The 24,011-nt window shown below is 41.5% G+C and overlaps 1 protein-coding gene across 1 annotated transcript in view; it reads left to right on the top strand.

Annotated features, from left to right (window-relative positions):
• The window catches only part of LOC139755260 (condensin complex subunit 1-like), a 549,693-nt gene that overhangs the window by 6,382 nt on the left and 519,300 nt on the right, over nt 1-24,011 (top strand). Inside the window, exon 2 of the mRNA XM_071673408.1 lies at nt 17,908-18,028. Within this exon, the coding sequence (XP_071529509.1) occupies nt 17,908-18,028 (121 nt within the window). The remainder of the gene's footprint in view (nt 1-17,907; nt 18,029-24,011) is intronic.

Below are 24,011 nucleotides of genomic sequence, written 5' to 3'. Positions count from 1 at the left end.
AAAGGCCACATTCGTTCACACTCAGTCTTCAGCTGTCATGTAATAATGCACTGAAACTACAGCTCCCTTTCCACATCCAGGCCCCACACAACTTACCATGGTTTACCCCAGATGCTTCACATGCCCTGCAGAAGCTGGTGACTGAGTTTGGTAAAGTGTGTGAAAGAAGAAAGTTAAGAGTAAATGTGAATAAGAGCAAGGTTATTAGGTATAGTGGGTTGAGGGTCAAGTCAATTGGGAGGTAAGTTTGAATGGAGAAAAACTGGAGGAAGTAAAGTGTTTTAGATATCTGGGAGTGGATCTGGCAGCGGATGGAACCATGGAAGCGGAAGTGAATCTTAGGGTGGGGGAGGGGGCGAAAATCCTGGGAGCCTTGAAGAATGTGTGGAAGTCGAGAACATTATCTCGGAAAGCAAAAATGGGTATGTTTGAAGGAATAGTGGTTCCAACAATGTTGTATGGTTGCGAGGCGTGGGCTATGGATAGAGTTGTGCGCAGAAGGATGGATGTGCTGGAAATGAGATGTTTGAGGACAGTGTGTGGTGTGAGGTGATTTGATCGAGTAAGTAACGTAAGGGTAAGAGAGATGTGTGGAAATAAAAAGAGCGTGGTTGAGAGAGCAGAAGAGAGTGTTTTGAAATGATCCACTTCCGCTTCCATGGTTCCATCCGCTGCCAGATCCACTCCCATATATCTAAAACACTTTACTTCTTCCAGTTTTGCTCCATTCAAACTTACCTCCCAATTGACTTGACCCTCAACCCAACTGTACCTAATAACCTTGCTCTTATTCACATTTACTCTTAACTTTCTTCTTTCACACACTTTACCAAACTCAGTCACCAGCTTCTGCAGTTTCTCACATGAATCAGCCACCAGCGCTGTATCATCAGCGAACAACAACTGACTCACTTCCCAAGCTCTCTCATCCCCAACAGACTTCATACTTGCCCCTCTTTCCAAAACTCTTGCATTTACCTCCCTAACAACCCCATCCATAAACAAATTAAACAACCATGGAGACATCACACACCCCTGCCACAAACCTACATTCACTGAGAACCAATCACTTTCCTCTCTTCCTACATGTACACATGCCTTACATCCTCGATAAAAACTTTTCACTGCTTCTAACAACTTGCCTCCCACACCATATATTCTTAATACCTTCCACAGAGCATCTCTATCAACTCTATCATATGCCTTCTCCAGATCCATAAATGCTACATACAAATCCATTTGCTTTTCTAAGTATTTCTCACATACATTCTTCAAAGCAAACACCTGATCCACACATCCTCTACCACTTCTGAAACCACACAGCTCCTCCCCAATCTGATGCTCTGTACATGCCTTCACCCTCTCAATCAATACCCTCCCATATAATTTACCAGGAATACTCAACAAACTTATACCTCTGTAATTTGAGCACTCACTCTTATCCCCTTTGCCTTTGTACAGTGGCACTATGCACGCATTCCGCCAATCCTCAGGCACCTCACCATGAGTCATACATACATTAAATAACCTTACCAACCAATCAATAATACAGTCACCCCCTTTTTTAATAAATTCCACTGCAATACCATCCAAACCTGCTGCCTTGCTGGCTTTCATCTTCCGCAAAGCTTTTACTACTTCTTCTCTGTTTACCAAATCATTTTCCCTAACCCTCTCACTTTGCACACCACCTCGACCAAAACACCCTATATCTGCCACTCTATCATCAAACACATTCAACAAACCTTCAAAATACTCACTCCATCTCCTTCTCACATCACCACTACTTGTTATCACCTCCCCATTTGCGCCCTTCACTGAAGTTCCCATTTGCTCCCTTGTCTTACGCACTTTATTTACCTCCTTCCAGAGCATCTTTTTATTCTCCCTAAAATTTAATGATACTCTCTCACCCCAACTCTCATTTGCCCTCTTTTTCACCTCTTGCACCTTTCTCTTGACCTCCTGTCTCATTCTTTTATACATCTCCCACTCAATTGCATTTTTTCCCTGCAAAAATCGTCCAAATGCCTCTCTCTTCGCTTTCACTAATAATCTTACTTCTTCATCCCACCACTCACTACCCTTTCTAATATATATATGTATATATATATATATATATCCCAAGCTCTCTCATCCCCAACAGACTTCATACTTGCCCCTCTTTCCAAGACTCTTGCATTTACCTCCCTAACAACCCCATCCATAAACAAATTAAACAACCATGGAGACATCACACACCCCTGCCGCAAACCTACATTCACTGAGAACCAATCACTTTCCTCTCTTCCTACACGTACACATGCCTTACATCCTCGATAAAAACTTTTCACTGCTTCTAACAACTTGCCTCCCACACCATATATTCTTAATACCTTCCACAGAGCATCTCTATCAACTCTATCATATGCCTTCTCCAGATCCATAAATGCTACATACAAATCCATTTGCTTTTCTAAGTATTTCTCACATACATTCTTCAAAGCAAACACCTGATCCACACATCCTCTACCACTTCTGAAACCACACTGCTCTTCCCCAATCTGATGCTCTGTACATGCCTTCACCCTTTCAATCAATACCCTCCCATATAATTTACCAGGAATACTCAACAAACTTATACCTCTGTAATTTGAGCACTCACTCTTATCCCCTTTGCCTTTGTACAATGGCACTATGCACGCATTCCGCCAATCCTCAGGCACCTCACCATGAGTCATACATACATTAAATAACCTTACCAACCAGTCAACAATACAGTCACCCCCTTTTTTAATAAATTCCACTGCAATACCATCCAAACCTGCTGCCTTGCCGGCTTTCATCTTCCGCAAAGCTTTTACTACCTCTTCTCTGTTTACCAAATCATTTTCCCTAACCCTCTCACTTTGCACACCACCTCGACCCAAACACCCTATATCTGCTACTCTGTCATCAGACACATTCAACAAACCTTCAAAATACTCATTCCATCTCCTTCTCACATCACCACTACTTGTTATCACCTCCCCATTTACGCCCTTCACTGAAGTTCCCATTTGCTCCCTTGTCTTACGCACCCTATTTACCTCCTTCCAGAACATCTTTTTATTCTCCCTAAAATTTACTGATAGTCTCTCACCCCAACTCTCATTTGCCCTTTTTTTCACCTCTTGCACCTTTCTCTTGACCTCCTGTCTCTTTCTTTTATACTTCTCCCACTCAATTGCATTTTTTCCCTGCAAAAATCGTCCAAATGCCTCTCTCTTCTCTTTCACTAATACTCTTACTTCTTCATCCCACCACTCACTACCCATTCTAAACAGCCCACCTCCCACTCTTCTCATGCCACAAGCATCTTTTGCGCAATCCATCACTGATTCCCTAAATACATCCCATTCCTCCCCCACTCCCCTTACTTCCATTGTTCTCACCTTTTTCCATTCTGTACACAGTCTCTCCTGATACTTCTTCACACAGTGAGTCAGTTGTTGTTCGCTGATGATACAGCGCTGGTGGCTGATTCATGTGAGAAACTGCAGAAGCTGGTGACGGAGTTTGGTAAAGTGTGTGGAAGAAGAAAGTTAAGAGTAAATGTGAATAAGAGCAAGGTTATTAGGTACAGTAGGGTTGAGGGTCAAGTCAATTGGGAGGTGAGTTTGAATGGTGAAAAACTGGAGGAAGTGAAGTGTTTTAGATATCTGGGAGTGGATCTGTCAGCGGATGGAACCATGGAAGCGGAAGTGGATCATAGGGTGGGGGAGGGGGCGAAAATTTTGGGAGCCTTGAAAAATGTGTGGAAGTCGAGAACATTATCCCGGAAAGCAAAAATGGGTATGTTTGAAGGAATAGTAGTTCCAACAATGTTGTATGGTTGCGAGGCGTGGGCTATGGATAGAGTTGTGCGCAGGAGGATGGATGTGCTGGAAATGAGATGTTTGAGGACAATGTGTGGTGTGAGGTGGTTTGATCGAGTAAGTAACGTAAGGGTAAGAGAGATGTGTGGAAATAAAAAGAGCGTGGTTGAGAGAGCAGAAGAGGGTGTTTTAAAATGGTTTGGGCACATGGAGAGAATGAGTGAGGAAAGATTGACCAAGAGGATATATGTGTCGGAGGTGGAGGGAACGAGGAGAAGAGGGAGACCAAATTGGAGGTGGAAAGATGGAGTGAAAAAGATTTTGTGTGATCGGGGCCTGAACATGCAGGAGGGTGAAAGGAGGGCAAGGAATAGAGTGAATTGGAGCGATGTGGTATACAGGGGTTGACGTGCTGTCAGTGGATTGAATCAAGGCATGTGAAGCGTCCGGGGTAAACCATGGAAAGCTGTGTAGGTATGTATATTTGTGTGTGTGGACGTGTGTATGTACATGTGTATGGGGGGGGTTGGGCCATTTCTTTCGTCTGTTTCCTTGCGCTACCTCGCAAACGCGGGAGACAGCGACAAAGTATAAAAAAAAAAAAAAAAAAAAAAATATATATATATATATATATATATATATATATATATATATATATATATATATATATATATATATATATAGTAGTAAAAGCTTTGCGGAAGATGAAAGCCGGCAAGGCAGCAGGTTTGGATGGTATTGCAGTGGAATTTATTAAAAAAGGGGGTGACTGTATTGTTGACTGGTTGGGAAAGTTATTTAATGTATGTATGACTCAGGGTGAGGTGCCTGAGGATTGGCGGAATGCGTGCATAGTGCCATTGTACAAAGGCAAAGGGGATAAGAGTGAGTGCTCAAATTACAGAGGTATAAGTTTGTTGAGTATTCCTGGTAAATTATATGGGAGGATATTGATTGAGAGGGTGAAGGCATGTACAGAGCATCAGATTGGGGAAGAGCAGTGTGGTTTCAGAAGTGGTAGAGGATGTGTGGATCAGGTGTTTGCTTTGAAGAATGTATGTGAGAAATACTTAGAAAAGCAAATGGATTTGTATGTAGCATTTATGGATCTGGAGAAGGCATATGATAGAGTTGATAGAGATGCTCTGTGGAAGGTATTAAGAATATATGGTGTGGGAGGCAAGTTGTTAGAAGCAGTGAAAAGTTTTTATCGAGGATGTAAGGCATGTGTACGTGTAGGAAGAGAGGAAAGTGATTGGTTCTCAGTGAATGTAGGTTTGTGGCAGGGGTGTGTGATGTCTCCATGGTTGTTTAATTTGTTTATGGATGGGGTTGTTAGGGAGGTGAATGCAAGAGTTTTGGAAAGAGGGGCAAGTATGAAGTCTGTTGGGGATGAGAGAGCTTGGGAAGTGAGTCAGTTGTTGTTCGCTGATGATACAGCGCTGGTGGCTGATTCATGTGAGAAACTGCAGAAGCTGGTGACTGAGTTTGGTAAAGTGTGTGAAAGAAGAAAGTTAAGAGTAAATGTGAATAAGAGCAATGTTATTAGGTACAGTAGGGTTGAGGGTCAAGTCAATTGGGAGGTGAGTTTGAATTGAGACAAACTGGAGGAAGTGAAGTGTTTTAGATATCTGGGAGTGGATCTGGCAGCGGATGGAACCATGGAAGCGGAAGTGGATTATAGGGTGGGGGAGGGGGCGAAAATTCTGGGAGCCTTGAAGAATGTGTGGAAGTCGAGAACATTATCTCGGAAAGCAAAAATGGGTATGTTTGAAGGAATAGTGGTTCCAACAATGTTGTATGGTTGCGAGGCGTGGGCTATGGATAGAGTTGTGCGCAGGAGGATGGATGTGCTGGAAATGAGATGTTTAAGGACAATGTGTGGTGTGAGGTGGTTTGATCGAGTAAGTAACGTAAGGGTAAGAGAGATGTGTGGAAATAAAAAGAGCGTGGTTGTGAGAGCAGAAGAGGGTGTTTTGAAATGGTTCGGGCACATGGAGAGAATGAGTGAGGAAAGATTGACCAAGACAATATATGTGTCGGAGGTGTAGGGAACAAGGAGAAGAGGGAGACCAAATTGGAGGTGGAAAGATGGAGTGAAAAAGATTTTGTGTGATCAGGGCCTGAACATGCAGGAGGGTGAAAGGAGGGCAAGGAATAGAGTGAATTGGAGCGATGTGGTATACCGGGGTTGACGTGCTGTCAGTGGATTGAATCAAGGCATGTGAAGCGTCTGGGGTAAACCATGGAAAGTTGTGTAGGTATGTATATTTGCGTGTGTGGACTTATGTATATACATGTGTATGGGGGTGGGTTGGGCCATTTCTTTCGTCTGTTTCCTTGCGCTACCTCGCAAACGCGGGAGACAGCGACAAAGCAAAAAAAATATATATATATATATATATATATTAGGAACCTGGATGTTTTGGCTCTGAGTGAAACGAAGTTCAAGGGTAAAGGGGAAGAGTGGTTTGGGAATGTCTTGGGAGTAAAGTCAGGGGTTAGTGAGAGGACAAGAGCAAGGGAAGGAGTAGCACTACTCCTGAAACAGGAGTGGTGGGCGCATGCGATAGAGTGTAAGAAAGTAAACTCTCGATTGGTATGGGTAAAAATGAAAGTGGATGGAGAGAGATGGGTGATTATTGGTGCATATGCACCTGGGCATGAGAAGAAAGATCATCAGAGGCAAGTGTTTTGGGAGCAGCTGAGTGAGTGTGTTAGTAGTTTTGATGCACGAGACTGGGTTATATTGATGGGTGATTTGAATGCAAAGGTGAGTAATGTGGCAGTTGAGGGAATAATTAGTGTACATGGGTTGTTCAGTGTTGTAAATGGAAATGGTGAAGAGCTTGTAGATTTGTGTGCTGAAAAAGGACTGGTGATTGGGAATACCTGGTTTAAAAAGAGAGATATACATAAGTATACATATGTAAGTAGGAGAGGTGGCCAGAGAGCGTTATTGGATTACGTGTTAATTGATAGTCGTGCAAAAGAGAGACTTTTGGATGTTAATGTACTGAGAGGTGCAACTGGAGGGATGTCTGATCATTATCTTGTGGAGGTGAAGGTGAAGATTTGTAGTGGTGTTCAGAAAAGAAGAGAGAATGTTGGGGCGAAGAGAGTGGTGAGAGTAAGTGAGCTTGGGAAGGAGACGTGTGAGGAAGCACCAGGAGAGACTTGAGTAGAGAATGGAAAAAGGTGAGAACAAAGGAAGTAAGGGGAGTGATGGAGGAATGGGATGTATTTAGGGAAGCAGTGATGGCTAGTGCAAAAGATGCTTGTGGCATGAGGAGTGTGGGAGGTGGGCAGATTAGAAAGGGTAGTGAGTGGTGGGATGAAGAAGTAAGATTATTAGTGAGAGAGAAGAGAGAGGCAAACAACAACTGACTCACTTCTCAAGCCCTCTCATCGACAGCAGACTACATACTTGCCCCTCTCACCAAAATTTGTGCATGCACCACCCTAACATCCCCATTCATAAACAAATTAAACAACCATGGAGACATCACACACCACATTGTTCCAATTCACTCTATTCCTTGCATGCCTCTTACCCTCCTCTATGTTCAGTCCCTGATTGCTCAAAATCTTTTTCACTCCATCCTTCCACCTCCAGTTTGGTCTCCTGCTCCTCCTTGTTAACCCCACCTCTGACACATATATATTCTTTATCAACCTTTCCTCGCTCATTCTTTCTATGTGTCCAAACCATTTCAACACGTCCTCTTCTGCTCTCTTAACCACGCTTTTTATTTCGACACATCTCTCTTACCCATTCATTACTTACTCGATCAAACCACCTCATACCACACTTTGTCCTCAAATATTTCATTTTCAACAATCCACCCTCCTCTGTACAACCCTATCTGTAGCCTGTGCCTTGCAACCATATAATACTGTTGAAACTACTATACCTTCAAACGGACCCATTTTTGCTCTTTGAGATAACATTCTTTCCCACACATTCTTCATTGCTCCCAGAACCTTCACCTCCTCCCCAACCATGTGACACTTCTGCTTCCATGTTTCCATTTGCTGCCAAGTCCACTCCCAGATATCTAAAACACTTCACTTCTGCCAACCTTTCTCCATTCAAACTTACATCCCAATTAACTTGTCCCTCAACCCTGCTGAAGCTAATAACCTTGCTCTCATTCAAATTTACTCTCAACTTTCTCCTTTCACACACTTTTCCATACTCAGTCACCAACTTCTGCAGTTTCTTACCTGAATCTGCCACCAGCACAGTATCATCAGTGAACAACAACTGACTCACTTCCCAAGCCCTCTCATCCACAACAGCCTGCATACTCGCCCTTCTCTCCATAACTCTTACATTCACCTCCCTAACCATTCCATCCATAAACAGATTAAACAACCATGGGGACATCACTCACCCCTGCCACAGACTGAACTTCAATGGGAACCAGTCACTTTTCTCTCTTCCTATTTGTGCACATGTCTTACATCCTTGATAAAAACTTTTCACTGCTTTTAGCAGCTTACCTCCCACACCATATACACTTAAGACCTTCCACAAAGCATCTCTGTCAACCGTATCACATGCCTTCTCCAGATCCTTAAATGTAACATACAAATACATCTGTTTTTCTAAGTATTTCTCACATGCATTCTTCAAAGCAAACACCTGATCCACACATCCTTTACCACTTCTGAAAGCACATTGCTCTTCCCCAATCTGATGTTCTGTACATGTCTTCACCCTCTCAGTCATTATCCTCCCATACAGTTTTCCAGGAATATGTAACAGACTTATACCTCTGTAGCTTGAACACACCTTTATCCCCTTTGCCTTTGCTCAGTGGCATTATACATGCATTTCACCAATCTTCAGGCATGTCAACATAATCCATTCATACATTGAATATTCTTACCAACCTATTAACAAATCAGTAACCCTCTTTGTTTATGAATTCAGCTGCAATACCATCCAAACCTGCTATCTTTTTAGATTTCATCTTCCATTAGCCTTTCGCCACCTCTTGTCTCGTAACCAAACCATTCTCCCTGACCTTCTCACTTTTCACATCAATTTGACCAAAACACCCTACATCTGCTACTCTGTCATCAAATACATTCAACAAACCTTCAAAATGCTCACTCCACTTCTCACTTCATCACCACCTGTTACCACTTTCCCTCGTGTCCCCTTCATTTGTTTTCTTGTCTTATGCAGGTTGTTTACCTCCTTCCAAAACATCTTTTTATTCTCCCTAAAGTTTAATGATACTCTCTCACCCCAACTCTCATTTGCCCTCTTTTCAACCCCTGCATCTTCCTCTTGACCTCCTACCACTTGCTTTTATACATCTTCCAGTCATTTGCACTCTTTCCTTGTAAGTTTCACCCAAACACTTCTCTTTTCTCTTTCATGAACAACTTTACCTCCTCATTCACTACTCACTACCCTTTATATTCTGCCTGCCTCCCACCTTTCTCATGCCACATGTATCTCTTGCACTTGCCATCACTGCTTCCCTAAATTCATCCCATTCCTCACCCACTCCCCTTGCATCATTATCTCTCACCTTTTGCCATTCTACACTCAATCTCTCTTGGTGCTCCCTCACACAAGCTCCTTTCCAAGCTCACTAACTCTCACCACTCTCCACCCCAACAATCTCTCTTCCTTTTTGAAAACCTCTACAAATCTCCACCCTTGCCTCCACAAGATAGTGATCAGACATCCCTCCAGCTGCCCCTTTCAGCACATTAACATCCAAAAGTCTCTTTTTTACATGCCTATCAATAAACACATAATCCAGTAATGCCCTTTGACCATCTCTCCTGCTCATACTCGTATACTTGCATATATCTTTCTGTGAGTGAGGAAAGAATGACAAAGAGGATATATGTGTCAGAGGTGGAGGGAACGAGGAGAAGTGGGAGACCAAATTTTAGGTGGAAAGATGGAGTGAAAAAGATTTTGAGTGATGGGGGCCTGAACATGCAGGAGGGTGAAAGGCGTGCAAGGAATAGAGTGAATTAGAACGATGTGGTATACCGGGGTCGACGTGCTGTCAATGGATTGAACCAGGGCATGTGAAACATCTGGGGTAAACCATGGAAAGTGTGTGGGGCCTGGATGTGGAAAGGGAGCTGTGGTTTCGGTGCATTATTACATGACTGCTAGAGACTGAGTGTGAACAAATGGGGCCTTTGGTGTCTTTTCCTAGCGCTACCTCGCACACATGAGGGGGGAGGGGGATGTTATTCCATGTGTGGCGAGGTGGCGATGGGAACAAATAAAGGCAGACTATGAATTATGTACATATGTATAAATGTATATGTCTGTGTGTGTGTATATATGTGTACATTGAGATGTATAGGTATGTATATTTGCGTGTGTGGACGTGTATGTATATACATGTGTATGTGGGCGGGTTGGGCCATTCTTTTGTCTGTTTCCTTGCGCTACCTCGCTAACGCGGGAGACAGCAACAAAGCAAAATAAATGAAATAAATAAATCTCTCTTTTTAAACCAGGTATTCCCAATCACAAGTCTTTTTTCATCTTGTCTTCACCATTTCCATTCACAACACTGAATACAGCATGTACACCAATTATATCGTCCACTGCCACATTACTCTCCTTTGGATTTAGATCACCCATCACTATTACTCAGTCACATTCATCAAAGCTGCTGACACATTTACTCAGCTGGTCCCAAAACACTTGCCTCTCTTATGATCTTTCTTCTCATGACTAAGTGCATAAGCACCATAATCACCCATCTCTCCATCCACTTTCAGTTTTAACCACATTCTTACATTTGTACATTCTATCACACACTCCCACAACTCCTACTTTATGAGTGGTGCTACCCCTTCTTTAGCTCTTGTCCTCTCACCAACCCCTGACTTTACTCCTAAGACATTTCCAAACCATTTTTTCCCTTTACCCTTGAGCTTCGTTTCACTCAGAGCCAGAACATCCAGGTTTCTTTCCTCACACATGCTGCTATCCCTCCTTTCTTCTTATCTTGAGACACCCCAATCTGAGCCTTCTAGGACGACGAGCACTCCCCTCTTGACTCCTTCTGTTTCCCCTTTTAGAAATTGAAGTACAAGGAAGGAAGTGTTTCCAGCCCCCTGCTTCCTCCTCCACCTTTAGTTGCCTTCTACAACACATGGGGAATATGTGGTAAGTTTTCTTTCTCCCCATATCCTGGGATAGTATTTGCATATTTTTCCTAAGGGTTTGAAATAATCTAGTTTGTATGGACATAACTAGGCAAGAAAATGTATGGGAAAGAGTCTCAAGAGTAGTTCATGTGAAAACAGATTATATGAACTTTGGTTTGCAACACAAGGGAAGGAGAATCAGGGAGGGACCTGATCCAAGTCTACAAACTATTGTATGGTTATAGAACTGTGGATTATTCTCAGTCCTCATTCTCAGTTCCTCCTCTTATCATCTGAAATAAATTTAGAGACATTGATGTACTTGAATTTTCCAAGTTCTCTGTGTCACAATAAATGAATGCAAAGCTAATTTCACATGCATTGAGGATAAACATGGCTTACATATATGATTAGTTATTTGTAAAGATGAACATTTTTAAACGTAAAGGTTGGAGTGTTCTTACTCATGTTCACCTAACATACAAATGTGTTGTCTGTTCATCAGTGAAAACAGATTTGGACAGTTCTCAAGACACGTCAATGCCATAAACATATTGATAACTCTGAAGTCCCAAAGTTTCTGTTAACAGTTTGTAATAAGGACAGCTATGTTTTTAACCAGTTTGGAGTTACACATTACATGATTACAATATGTGGTTTTTCTATGAATGTATCTGAATTACCTTTAAATTTCTGAATCTTTTATGTTCTTTATGTTGAAGGCTCCAGTCACGAAGAAAATTCCACATCTAAGGCGGACCTTTATTGAAATATGGAGAATTATGATATGGAAAAAAAAAGAGAAGGGAAATTATTTACGAATTTTAGAGGAAGTGAAAGACCTGTCTTTTGAAATGTGCCAGGTCATAGTTATTGGAAAAACAGGTAGAGAGTTCCAAAGCTTTGATGTTTAGGGAAAGAAACAGGGATCAAAACAGCCCACCCTTGAGTTGCCGATGGCCACACAATAATCATATGACACAGCAACTTGCCAAGTATTTCTTGGTCTAGGTAGTGGTGAAGTCATACAAACAGCCAGCTCTCAGGAGCAGAAACCAAAGTAATACTAATAGAAAAGGGAAAGTGAACCAACATTATGGTATAGGACAAGGAGGTCAAGTTTGGAAGTTAGCCTGGGACAGTTTATAAGTCAGATCGCTTATGACTCAACTCTTTCAAGTAGGCTTACAGAGCTAGAATCACCCCAAATGTGAGAGTAGTGTCCATATAAGGACATATCAGTCCCTTGTATAAATGAAGCAGCTGTTCAGAAGAAAACATGTTTCAACATCTAAACAGGACACCCAGTTTCTTAGAGGTAGACTTGGCTGCTCCTGTAACATTTGTATTTTACTTGTCATATATGGTTCATTTAGCCCCAGCAGTATAGTAGAAGTCTTACACACACACACACACTGACCTGTCACGGGGTTGAAATATTTAGAAATGGCCCACTTGCTTGAAAGTTTGGCCACCCCAGCTCTAGATGCTACAGAATATGGTATAGTAAATTGCTTCCTCCACCAGTATCTGAAGAACAGTGCTCCTTGCTTCCCCTACCAGTATCTAAGGAATAATGCTCGCTTTCCCAGCCAGTAACTGAGGAATTACTCTCCTCTCCTCCACGTCTGTACCTGAGGAACAAGACTCCTTGCTTCTCCCAGTAGTGCCAGAGTAACGGGACTCCTCGCTTTCCACACCAGTACCTGCGGAACAAGGCTCCTTGACTCCCCACCCAGTACATAAGGAACAAGGCTCCTTGATCACCTACCACTACCCACATGACTCCTCACTTTCCCCACCAACAACTGTGGAATAGTTCCTTTCTTATCCGCCAGTCTCTGAGGAACAAAGTTCTATGCCTCCCCATCAGAACTTGAGGACGGAGGCTTTTCTCATCTTACATCGATGTCAAAGGAACAAGGCTTCTCTTCTCCCTACCACTACCTGAGGAATAATGCTTCTCCCCTTCCCCACCAGTATCTAATGAGCAAAGCTCCTCACCATCCTCAACAGTACCTAAAGGACGAGGTTCCTGACCGTTCCTGCTAATACCCTAGGAACAGCTCTTCACCTCCCTGCCAATACCTGAGGAACAAAGCTCTGTGCTTCCCTTTTATGGTTTGATAATGATGGTGCTATTAGGACCTGGATAAATTTTTTGCTGAAACATATGATCATATGCTGGAGGGAAAGTTGATGGACTAAACCACCAATGATTTTGTATCAACAGAATCATCACATGTCAGACATATCATGTAGCGTTCAGTATCCATAATAACAGATATGAGATGATGAGGGGATGGAGAAACATGAGGTAAGAGCTGAAAAGGAATATATTATTGAATTGAAATTGAATATACAACTGAAAAAAGCTTCAGTAAATATGGTAAAGTTCAAAAAATCCTTTTTCTGAACAGCTAGGAGTGCAGTTATATTCCACCTAGTTGTCTTATTTCATATGCCTTTCATGGTTTGAAATAACTTGTGCTTTTCATTCACCATCAGAGTTCATTGATGAATGGCCACAACCATATGACTATTAAGCTATGAATTTGTCGACTGTGAATGCGTATCTTTTGTATGTTTATGGTCATTCAACATTCATCATCCTGTCATTATTGGATAATTGGCTTGCACTGGTTTGATGATTTCCTCTGAAGCAAAATAATGATGTCTTGATATCATTATATTTTTGTGTACCTTTTTAGATATTTTCCTCAGCAAAGCTGTTAGATTTTCTGATATTAGTCAACCCATTCATTTTCTTATTTTATAACTTCATAAAAGTTTTTTTTAATATACTTGAAAAATTGTATTGGAGGTTATTGATGGAGAGGGTGAAGGCATATAAAAAGCATCAGATTGGGGAAGAGCAGTGAGCTTTTAGAAGTGGTAGAGGATAGATGGATCAGGTGTTTGCTTTGAAGAATGTTTGACAAACATTTATAAAAACAAGTGGATTTTTGTGGCATTTATGGTCTGGAGAAGGCATATGATAGGGTTGATAGAGATGCTTTGTGGAAGTTAAGAATGTATGGTGTGGGAGGCAGCCTGCCAGAAGCAGTGAAATTTTATCAAGGGTGTAATGCATATATATGAGTAGGAAGAGAGGAAAGTGATTGGTTCCCAGTGAAGGTTGGTCAGCAGCAGGGATGTGTAATGTCACCATTGTTGCTTAGTTTTTTTTATAGATGAGGTGGTTAGGGAGGTAAATGCAAGAGCTTTGGAGAGGGTCGAGTATGCAATCTGTTGGGGATGAGAGGGCCTGGGAAGTGTCAGTTGTTGTTTGCCGATAACACAGTTCTGGTGGCTAATTCAAGTGAGAAACTGCAGAAGTTGGTGATTGAGTTTGGAAAAGTGTGTGAAAAGAGAAAGTTGTGAGTAAATGTGAATAAAAACAAGGTTATTAAGTTCATTAGCATTGAGGGACAAGGTAGTTGAATTAGAGAAAAATTTGAGGAAGTGAAGTGTTTTAGATATCTGGGAGTGGATTAAGCAGTGGATGGAACCATGGAAGTGGAAGTGAGTCATAGGGTGGGGGAGGGGGTGAAGGTTCTTGGGGCAATGAAGAATGTGTGGAAAGAGAGAATGTTATCTTGGAGAGCAAAAATGGGTATGTTTGAAGGAATAGAAATTCCAACGATATCATATGGTTGCGAGCCATGGGCTATAGACATGATTGTGTGGAGGAGGGTAGATGTGTTGGATGTGAAATGGTTGAGGATGATATGTGGTGTGAGATGGTTTGATTGAGTAATCACCAAAAGGGTAAGAGATATGTGTGAAAGTAAAGACATTTGGTTGAGAGAGCAGATACAGGTATGTTGAAATGGTTTGGACATATGGAGTGAATGGATGAGGAAAGGTTCACAAAGAGGATATATGTATATGTATATATGTCTATGTATGTATATGTGCATGAAGGTTTGTTGAATGTGTTAGATGATAGAGTGGCGGATATAGGGTGTTTTGGTTGAGGTGGTGTGCGAAGTGAGAGGGTTAGGGAAAATGGTTTGGTAAACTTAGAAGAGGTAGTGAAAGCTTTGTGGAAGATGAAAGCCGGCAGGGCGGCGGGTTTGGATGGTATTGCAGTGGAATGTATTAAAAAAGGGGGTGACTGTGTTGTTGAGTGGTTGGTGAGGATATTCATTGTATGTATGGCTCATGGTGAAGTGCCTGAGGATTGGCAGAATGCATGCATAGTGCCCTTGTGCAAAGGCAAAGGAGATAAAGGTGAGTGTTCAAGTTTCAGAGGTATAAGTTTGTTGAGTATTCCTGGGAAATTATATGCATATAGGGTACTGATTGAGAGGGTGAAGGCATGTACAGAGCATCAGATTGGGGAAGAGCATTGTGGTTTTAGAGGATGTGTGGATCAGGTGTTTGCTTTCAAGAATGTGTGAGAAATACTTAGAAAAACAAATGGATTTGTATGTAGCATTTATGGATCTGGAGAAGGCATATGATACAAGTTGATAGAGATGCTCTGTGGAAGGTATTAAGAGTATATGGTGTGGGAGGTAAGTTGCTAGAAGCAGTGAAAAGTTTTTATTGAGGATGTAAGGCATGTGTACAAGTAGGAAGAGAGGAAAGTGATTGGTTCCCAGTGAATATCGATTTGTGGAAGAGTGTTTGATGTCTCCATGGTTGTTTAATTTGTTATGGATGGGTTGTTAGGGAGGTGAATGTAAGAGTTTTGTAGAGAGTGGCAAATATGCAGTCTTGTGGATGAGAGGGCTTGGGAAGTGAGTCAGTTATTGTTCGCTGATGATACAGCGCTGGTGGCTGACTCGGGTGAGAAACTGCAGAAGCTGGTGACTAAGTTTGGTAAAGTGTGTGAAAGAAGAAAGCTGAGAGTAAATGTGAATAAGAGCAAGGTTATTAGGTACAGTAGGGTTGAGGGACAAGTTGATTGGGAGGTAAGTTTGAATGGAGAAAAACTGGAGGAAGTGAAGTGTTTTAGATGTCTGGGAGTGGATTTGGCAGCAGATGAAACCATGGAAGCCATGGAAGCGGAAGTGAGTCACAGGGTGGGGAAGGGGGTGAAGGTTCTGGGGGTGTTGAAGAATGTGTGGAAGGTGAGAACATTATCTCGGAAAGCAAAAATGGGTACGCTTGAAGAAATAGTGGTTCCAACAATGTTATATGGTTGCGAGGCGTGGGCTATAGATAGGGTTGGGTGGAGGAGGGTGGATGTGTTGGAAATGAGATGTTTGAGGACAATATGTGGTGTGAGGTGGTTTGATCGAGTAAGTAATGAAAGGGTGAGAGAGATGTGTGGTAATAAAAAGAGTTTGGTTGAGAGAGCAGAAGAGGGTGTATTGAAATGGTTTGGTCACATGGAGAGAATGAGTGGGGAAAGATTGACAAAGAGGATATATGTGTCAGAGGTGGAGGGAATGAGAAATGGGAGACCAAATTGGGGTGGAAGGATGGAGTGAAAAAGATATTGAGTGATCTTGGCCTGAACACACAGGAGAGTGAAAGGCATGAATAGAGTGAATTGGAATGATGTATACCAGGGTTGACGTGCTGTCAATGGATTGAACCAGGGCATGTGAAGTGTCTGGGGTAAACCATTGAAAGTCTTGTGGGGCCTGGATGTGGAAAGGGAGCTGTGATTTCGGTGCATTGTAAATGACGGCTAGAGACTGAGTGTAAACGAATGTGACCTTTGTTGTCTTTTCCTAGCACTACCTCACATGCGTGCAGGGGGAGGGGGTGTCATTTCATGTGTGGCGGGGTGGTGACGGGAATGAATAAAGGCAGCAAGTATGAATTATGTATAGGTATGTATATGTGGATGTGTGGACATGTATGTATATACATGTGTATGTGGGTGGGTCGGGCCATTCTTTCATCTGTTTCTTTGCACTACCTTGCTAATGCTGGAGACAGTGAAAGTATAATAAATAGATATTGATATGTGCATGTATGTATATATGTGTGTGTATATGAGTGGGTGGGTCTTCGTCTGTTTCCTGGTGCTACCTTGCTGATGCAGGAAATGGCAATCAATTATGATTAATTAGATTGAACAACTAGAGTCATTGACAAATTAGAATTAAACATTTATGATCTTGTCACCACTAACCCTTCTCACCCAGAGTTCACCTTGCAGATGTTGGCAGGGCCCTGGTCAGAGCCCCCAAAGTTTTGATAGTAGGAAGTCTAATGACATGAAATTGCCAATTTACTAATAAATGATGAAGTTTTGCTTCAGAAAAGTTAGGTACAAAACTGTGTATTTAACTGCTTTATGAGGTGAAATAGAATAATAGTTGATGTATTAGTTATTGGCCAAGATTTTATATAGACTCTGGTGCTTGTTACTTCAACTTCTGTTTTGACATTCGGCATGCTGTTTGAAAGTATCTAAGAGAGAAAGCCTAGTAAATGCTAATAAAATGATAAAAAACTGTTTACAGTCAACCAGCCAACTTTCTTTTCGATACTGATTTGTATTAGCATTTTCCATCCATAGCAAGTTTTAATTTCTAACTAAATTTTGTGTTTAAATAGAAGACTCAGACATTTTCCCAACTAACCATATTCTTGCAGACCTGCCACTGTATTTTTTTCTATGTTTTTAACAGCTTGCAAAACCGTTGTTTTATAGTATTTCTCTGGATAGTTGAAATGATGCTTGGAATCATCATATGCTCTCTCATAGGATAGGTAGTCTTCATATATTCTATTAAAAGTCAGGTAGCTGCCGGGCTTGATTTGTTAACTTAAATTTTTTCCAGGAAATTTTTTAACAATCTTTCAGTTTCTATTTCCACACTTGTACCATTTAAGGCTTGTCTTTGATAAAGACCTCAATCGCTGACAGAAAAGCATTGATATATTACAGATCATGTGAAGTTTTTCATTAAGAGTTTAGATATGTTAGTTGTTCTGATTCATGAACATTTTTCAGATGGAATTGTTTGACTTTGTAATTCCTTTGAGTTTGGATGCTCTTCAAGAGTCAACGTCCACACGACAGTATGTGGTCACAAACATCTTCATCAGTCGAGAAATACCCAATAAAGTTCAAGGCAAGTAGAGTAGCTGTTTGTTGGTGTAGGAAATTCAGTTTCATTCTTATGAGTAGGATAGGCATTCAGACACCATGGTCAATTTACCTTACTATTTTGTACTTGTCCTGCATACCTCATTTGTGCATGATCTTTTTGATAATTATGATGTTATCGGTAGTTTGATTTTGCTCTTACAGTACTACCTCGCAACTCTTCTACTTTGTTAGTAATTCTCTTTGTAATATGTCAGAAATCATGTGAATTTTCTATTTACCATGTCACTCATGGTGATGTCTTATTTTTTTTTTTCACCCCCCTGGGCTGGGCCCAGATCTTTCAGAGCTCATTTTAATGTAAAGGAATTGAATTAATGAGAATGACTGAAATCTCTGAGGCTCTGTTCCATGGAGTGCAGATGAGAAAGGTGAATCATATATACCTGGAAAATCCTTGAAAGTAGCTTTCCCAACTTACATTTGTAGATATCAACTTACTGACATGACAGGCATGGAAGACTGTAAAATACTACCTCTGAAATCCGTAAGTGCCTTAAGCACAAAAAGAGAGAACACCCTAAACTTTTAGGTTCCAAGACTCTTTAACACTTTGCCATCTACCATCAGAAACTGCATGGGATGCATGATATAGAAGTTCAAGAGTGCATTGGACAAGTACCTACAAAGTGTACGAGACCAGCCAGGCAGTGGGGGTTATGTGGGCTTGAAAGCTGCAGCCTCCAACAGCTTTGTCAACTGATGACCCATTCCAGCAGCCTGGGCCAAGGCCCTGGTTTGGGGGATGAGGATCCCAAAGACTTCATGAGGAATCCATGAGGTTGGGTTGTTAGTAAACCAAGCTGTTGAAGGCCACAGCCCACATGCCCACATAGCCCCTACAGGCTGGCTGGTTTGGCACATTTTGAAATTATTTGTCCAGGGCACTTTTTAACTTCTCTGCTGTGCTTCCTATGGTGTTTGTGATAATTGCAAGGAATGTGTTGAGGAGTCATGGTCCCCGGATGTTTAAGGTGCTCTCTTTTTGTGCATATTACACCATTGGATTTCAGAGGCAGTATTTTAAAAAGTCTTCCATGCCTGCCATGCCTATAGGATGATATATCTGAGTGTAAGATAGGAATCATGCCCTCTAGGATTTTAAAATTTGGGCATATATGATGATATACCTTTCCTGTCTGTGCTCCAGGGAGTACATCCTGTGAGATTTTAGTTGTTCCCATAGTTGAGTTCCTTTGCAAAGTTAAGAATGTGATGTGAAAGATCTCTAAATACTTTCTAATTCTGCTATTTAGCCTGCCTTTTAGGATGATGTTAAAACACAGCAGTATTCAGTTCATGCAAAGATTAATGCCCTGATTATTGTTTTTCCTCCCTTGTCTTTAAAATTCACAGGATCCAGCCCACTATATCTCTTTAGGAGGCAACCTTTCATTTTTTTAAATCTACATTCATTTTTTCATTCATTTCAAGCTAGAAGTTTCAGTTTTCTAAATTGTTTCTTACATTTTTCATATGTATATATATGTATGTGTGTGTGTGTGTGTATATGTGCGTATGTATGTGTATGTGTGTATATGTGTATATGTATATATATATGTATATTATCCCTGGGGATAGGGGTGAAAGAATACTTCCCACATATTCCTCGCGTGTCGTAGAAAGCGACTAGAGGGGACGGGAGCGGGGGGCCAGAAATCCTCCCCTCCTTGTATTAACTTTCTAAAATGGGAAACAGAAGAAGGAGTCACGTGGGGAGTGCTCATCCTCCTCGAAGGCTCAGAGTGGGGTGCCTAAATGTGTGTGGATGTAACCAAGATGTGAAAAAAGGAGAGATAGGTAGCATGTTTGAGGAAAGGAACCTGGATGTTTTGGCTCTGAGTGAAACGAAGCTCAAGGGTAAAGGGGAAGAGTGGTTTGGGAATGTCTGGGGAGTAAAGTCAGGGGTTAGTGAGAGGACAAGAGCAAGGGAAGGAGTAGCAATACTCCTGAAACAGGAGTTGTGGGAGTATGTGATAGAATGTAAGAAAGTAAATTCTCGATTAATATGGGTAAAACTGAAAGTTGATGGAGAGAGGTGGGTGATTATTGGTGCATATGCACCTGGGCATGAGAAGAAAGATCATGAAAGGCAAGTGTTTTGGGAGCAGCTGAATGAGTGTGTTAGTGGTTTTGATGCACGAGACCGGGTTATAGTGATGGGTGATTTGAATGCAAAGGTGAGTAATGTGGCAGTTGAGGGAATAATTGGTATACATGGGGTGTTCAGTGTTGTAAATGGAAATGGTGAAGAGCTTGTAGATTTATGTGCTGAAAAAGGACTGATGATTGGGAATACCTGGTTTAAAAAGCGAGATATACATAAGTATACTTATGTAAGTAGGAGAGATGGCCAGAGAGCGTTATTGGATTACGTGTTAATTGACAGGCGTGCGAAAGAGAGACTTTTGGATGTTAATGTGCTGAGAGGTGCAACTGGAGGGATGTCTGATCATTATCTTGTGGAGGCTAAGGTGAAGATTTGTATGGGTTTTCAGAAAAGAAGAGTGAATGTTGGGGTGAAGAGGGTGGTGAGAGTAAGTGAGCTTGGGAAGGAGACCTGTGTGAGGAAGTACCAGGAGAGACTGAGTACAGAATGGAAAAAGGTGAGAACAATGGAAGTAAGGGGAGTGGGGGAGGAATGGATGTATTTAGGGAATCAGTGATGGATTGCGCAAAAGATGCTTGTGGCATGAGAAGAGTGGGAGGTGGGTTGATTAGAAAGGGTAGTGAGTGGTGGGATGAAGAAGTAAGAGTATTAGTGAAAGAGAAGAGAGAGGCATTTGGACGATTTATGCAGGGAAAAAATGCAATTGAGTGGGAGATGTATAAAAGAAAGAGACAGGAGGTCAAGAGAAAGGTGCAAGAGGTGAAAAAAAGGGCAAATGAGAGTTGGGGTGAGAGAGTATCATTAAATTTTAGGGAGAATAAAAAGATGTTCTTGAAGGAGGTAAATAAAGTGCGTAAGACAAGGGAGCAAATGGGAACTTCAGTGAAGGGCGCAAATGGGGAGGTGATAACAAGTAGTGGTGATGTGAGAAGGAGATGGAGTGAGTATTTTGAAGGTTTGTTGAATGTGTTTGATGATAGAGTGGCAGATATAGGGTGTTTTGGTCGAGGTGGTGTGCAAAGTGAGAGGGTTAGGGAAAATGATTTGGTAAACAGAGAAGAGGTAGTGAAAGCTTTGCGGAATATGAAAGCCGGCAAGGCAGCAGGTTTGGATGGTATTGCAGTGGAATTTATTAAAAAAGGGGGTGACTGTATTGTTGACTGGTTGGTAAGGTTATTTAATGTATGTATGACTCATGGTGAGGTGCCTGAGGATTGGCGGAATGCGTGCATAGTGCCATTGTACAAAGGCAAAGGGGATAAGAGTGAGTGCTCAAATTACAGAGGTATAAGTTTGTTGAGTATTCCTGGTAAATTATATGGGAGGGTATTGATTGAGAGGGTGAAGGCATGTACAGAGCATCAGATTGGGGAAGAGCAGTGTGGTTTCAGAAGTGGTAGAGGATGTGTGGATCAGGTGTTTGCTTTGAAGAATGTATGTGAGAAATACTTAGAAAAGCAAATGGATTTGTATGTAGCATTTATGGATCTGGAGAAGGCATATGATAGGGTTGATAGAGATGCTCTGTGGAAGGTATTAAGAATATATGGTGTGGGAGGCAAGTTGTTAGAAGCAGTGAAAAGTTTTTATCGAGGATGTAAGGCATGTGTACGTGTAGGAAGAGAGGAAAGTGATTGGTTCTCAGTGAATGTAGGTTTGCGGCAGGGGTGTGTGATGTCTCCATGGTTGTTTAATTTGTTTATGGATGGGGTTGTTAGGGAGGTAAATGCAAGAGTTTTGGAAAGAGGGGCAAGTATGAAGTCTGTTGGGGATGAGAGAGCTTGGGAAGTGAGTCAGTTGTTGTTCGCTGATGATACAGCGCTGGTGGCTGATTCATGTGAGAAACTGCAGAAGGTGGTGACTGAGTTTGGTAAAGTGTGTGGAAGAAGAAAGTTAAGAGTAAATGTGAATAAAAGCAAGGTTATTAGGTACAGTAGGGTTGAGGGTCAAGTCAATTGGGAGGTGAGTTTGAATGGAGAAAAACTGGAGGAAGTGAAGTGTTTTAAATATCTGGGAGTGGATCTGGCAGCAGATGGAACCATGGAAGCGGAAGTGGATCATAGCGGAAGAGACCTTGACTAAGCTGTACAGCACACAGGAAGAGGTGGACACTTGAAAAATTCTCCATGCTGTCAGCTTCTCCTCCCAGGTTTCCAGGATTATTGTTCACTCATAGGACACAGATGTTCTTATTCTTCTTTTAAATAGCAATGAAGTATTCATGCATGCTTTAATGGGAAGTATGTCTCAAGGTCACATTTCATCCTAATTCATAGTATTGCCACAAAACTTGGAATTACATTTGTCAGTGCTTGCCATCACCACATAACACTGACAAAATGTGATTCTACAAATGCACTTTTTTTATATTGGGAAGAAAACTGCCTACACCACACTTTGCAGACTAATTGCTTCAGGGAATTTAATGGCTGGTATGAGGAATATGTATTTGCAGGACAGTAGGATTATAGCTGCAGGGGCTCTTATACATAGCATGTATGGAGCTAATGAAAGAAAGTGTAAGACATTTGATGAATTGCTCTATCAAGTTACCACTACCACGGACAAATCATCTACCCATTTGCCTCCCACTGTGGATGCTTTTGAGCAGCACACCCTCTGAGCCAGATAACAAACTATGATTTGGTGCCAAAAACCATGTCCCTAAGCTAAAGTTGGTCAACCCAGTTGGCTGTGGATGGTTTCATAACTTTACTGGACTGCACCAGATTATATTCACACATTTATTGTCCTCAGCTGAAATCAGAGACATAACTCATCTTTACTGCCAGGATAGTGACTGTTCATGTGTGCTAGCTGGTCTTCATTGCACAGAACTTTTTGAGTGTGAGGGCTGTCTGAAAGTTTTCCCCCACACAACAGATTGAGAGGACTGAAGGACAAGTAAACTACAGTTTATTGATTTATTTTACATCTTGCTGTAATGTCTGTGACATTACAATAGCCAGTGAATCATGTCATTATCAGAAACATTTGGTTAGTTAAAGAAATACAAGTTTTGAATTATTTGACATACAAGGATATTACGATAGATAATGTACCTGTACATTATTTTTTCATAAATGGAATCATAGATGAGAAAGAGTTAAAGCTCCTAGGTAGGACCAACTGCAAATACCAATACATACAAGCAGTTCTCAAACAAATTTGTGTCAAGTGATTTTGGTTGCAAATACAGGTTGAAGATCCCTCATCTGAAATGCCTGGGACCAGAAGTCCTTCGGATTTTGGATTTTTTTGATTTTGGAATATTTGCATATACATATTGAGATATACCCTGGGGATAGGGGAGTAAGAATGCTTCGCACGTATTCCTTGCATGTCGTAGAAGGTGACTAAAAGGGGAGGGGGGGGCTGGAAATCCTCCCCTCCCATTTTTAATTTTCCATGAGAAGGAACAGAGAAGGGGCCACGTGAGAATATTCCCTTTAAGGCTCAGTCTTCTGTTCTTAACGCTACCCAACTAATGAGGGAAGTTGTGAATATGCATGAGGAAAAAAAACCTATCTCAGGGATGGGACCCAAGTCTAAACACAAAATCCATTTATGTTTCATATGCACCTTATACACATAGCCTGAAAGTTATTTATACAATATTTTTAATAATTTTGCACATGAAACAAAGTTTAACACTGAACCATTAGAAAGCTAAGGTGTTACAACCTCAGCTGCCCATGTGGACAATCTGTGGTTGTTTGGCATCACCTTCATTCCAGACTCTGAATTTATATGCTATTGATAAGCAATCATTTTCTTACACTTATTTATATTTATTTATTATACTTTGTCGCTGTCTCCCGTGTTAGCAAGGTAACGC

This window comes from Panulirus ornatus, chromosome 1, assembly GCF_036320965.1.
Source record: "Panulirus ornatus isolate Po-2019 chromosome 1, ASM3632096v1, whole genome shotgun sequence".
Taxonomy (NCBI): domain Eukaryota; kingdom Metazoa; phylum Arthropoda; class Malacostraca; order Decapoda; family Palinuridae; genus Panulirus; species Panulirus ornatus.
This window is presented reverse-complemented; position numbering and strand designations above follow the sequence as displayed.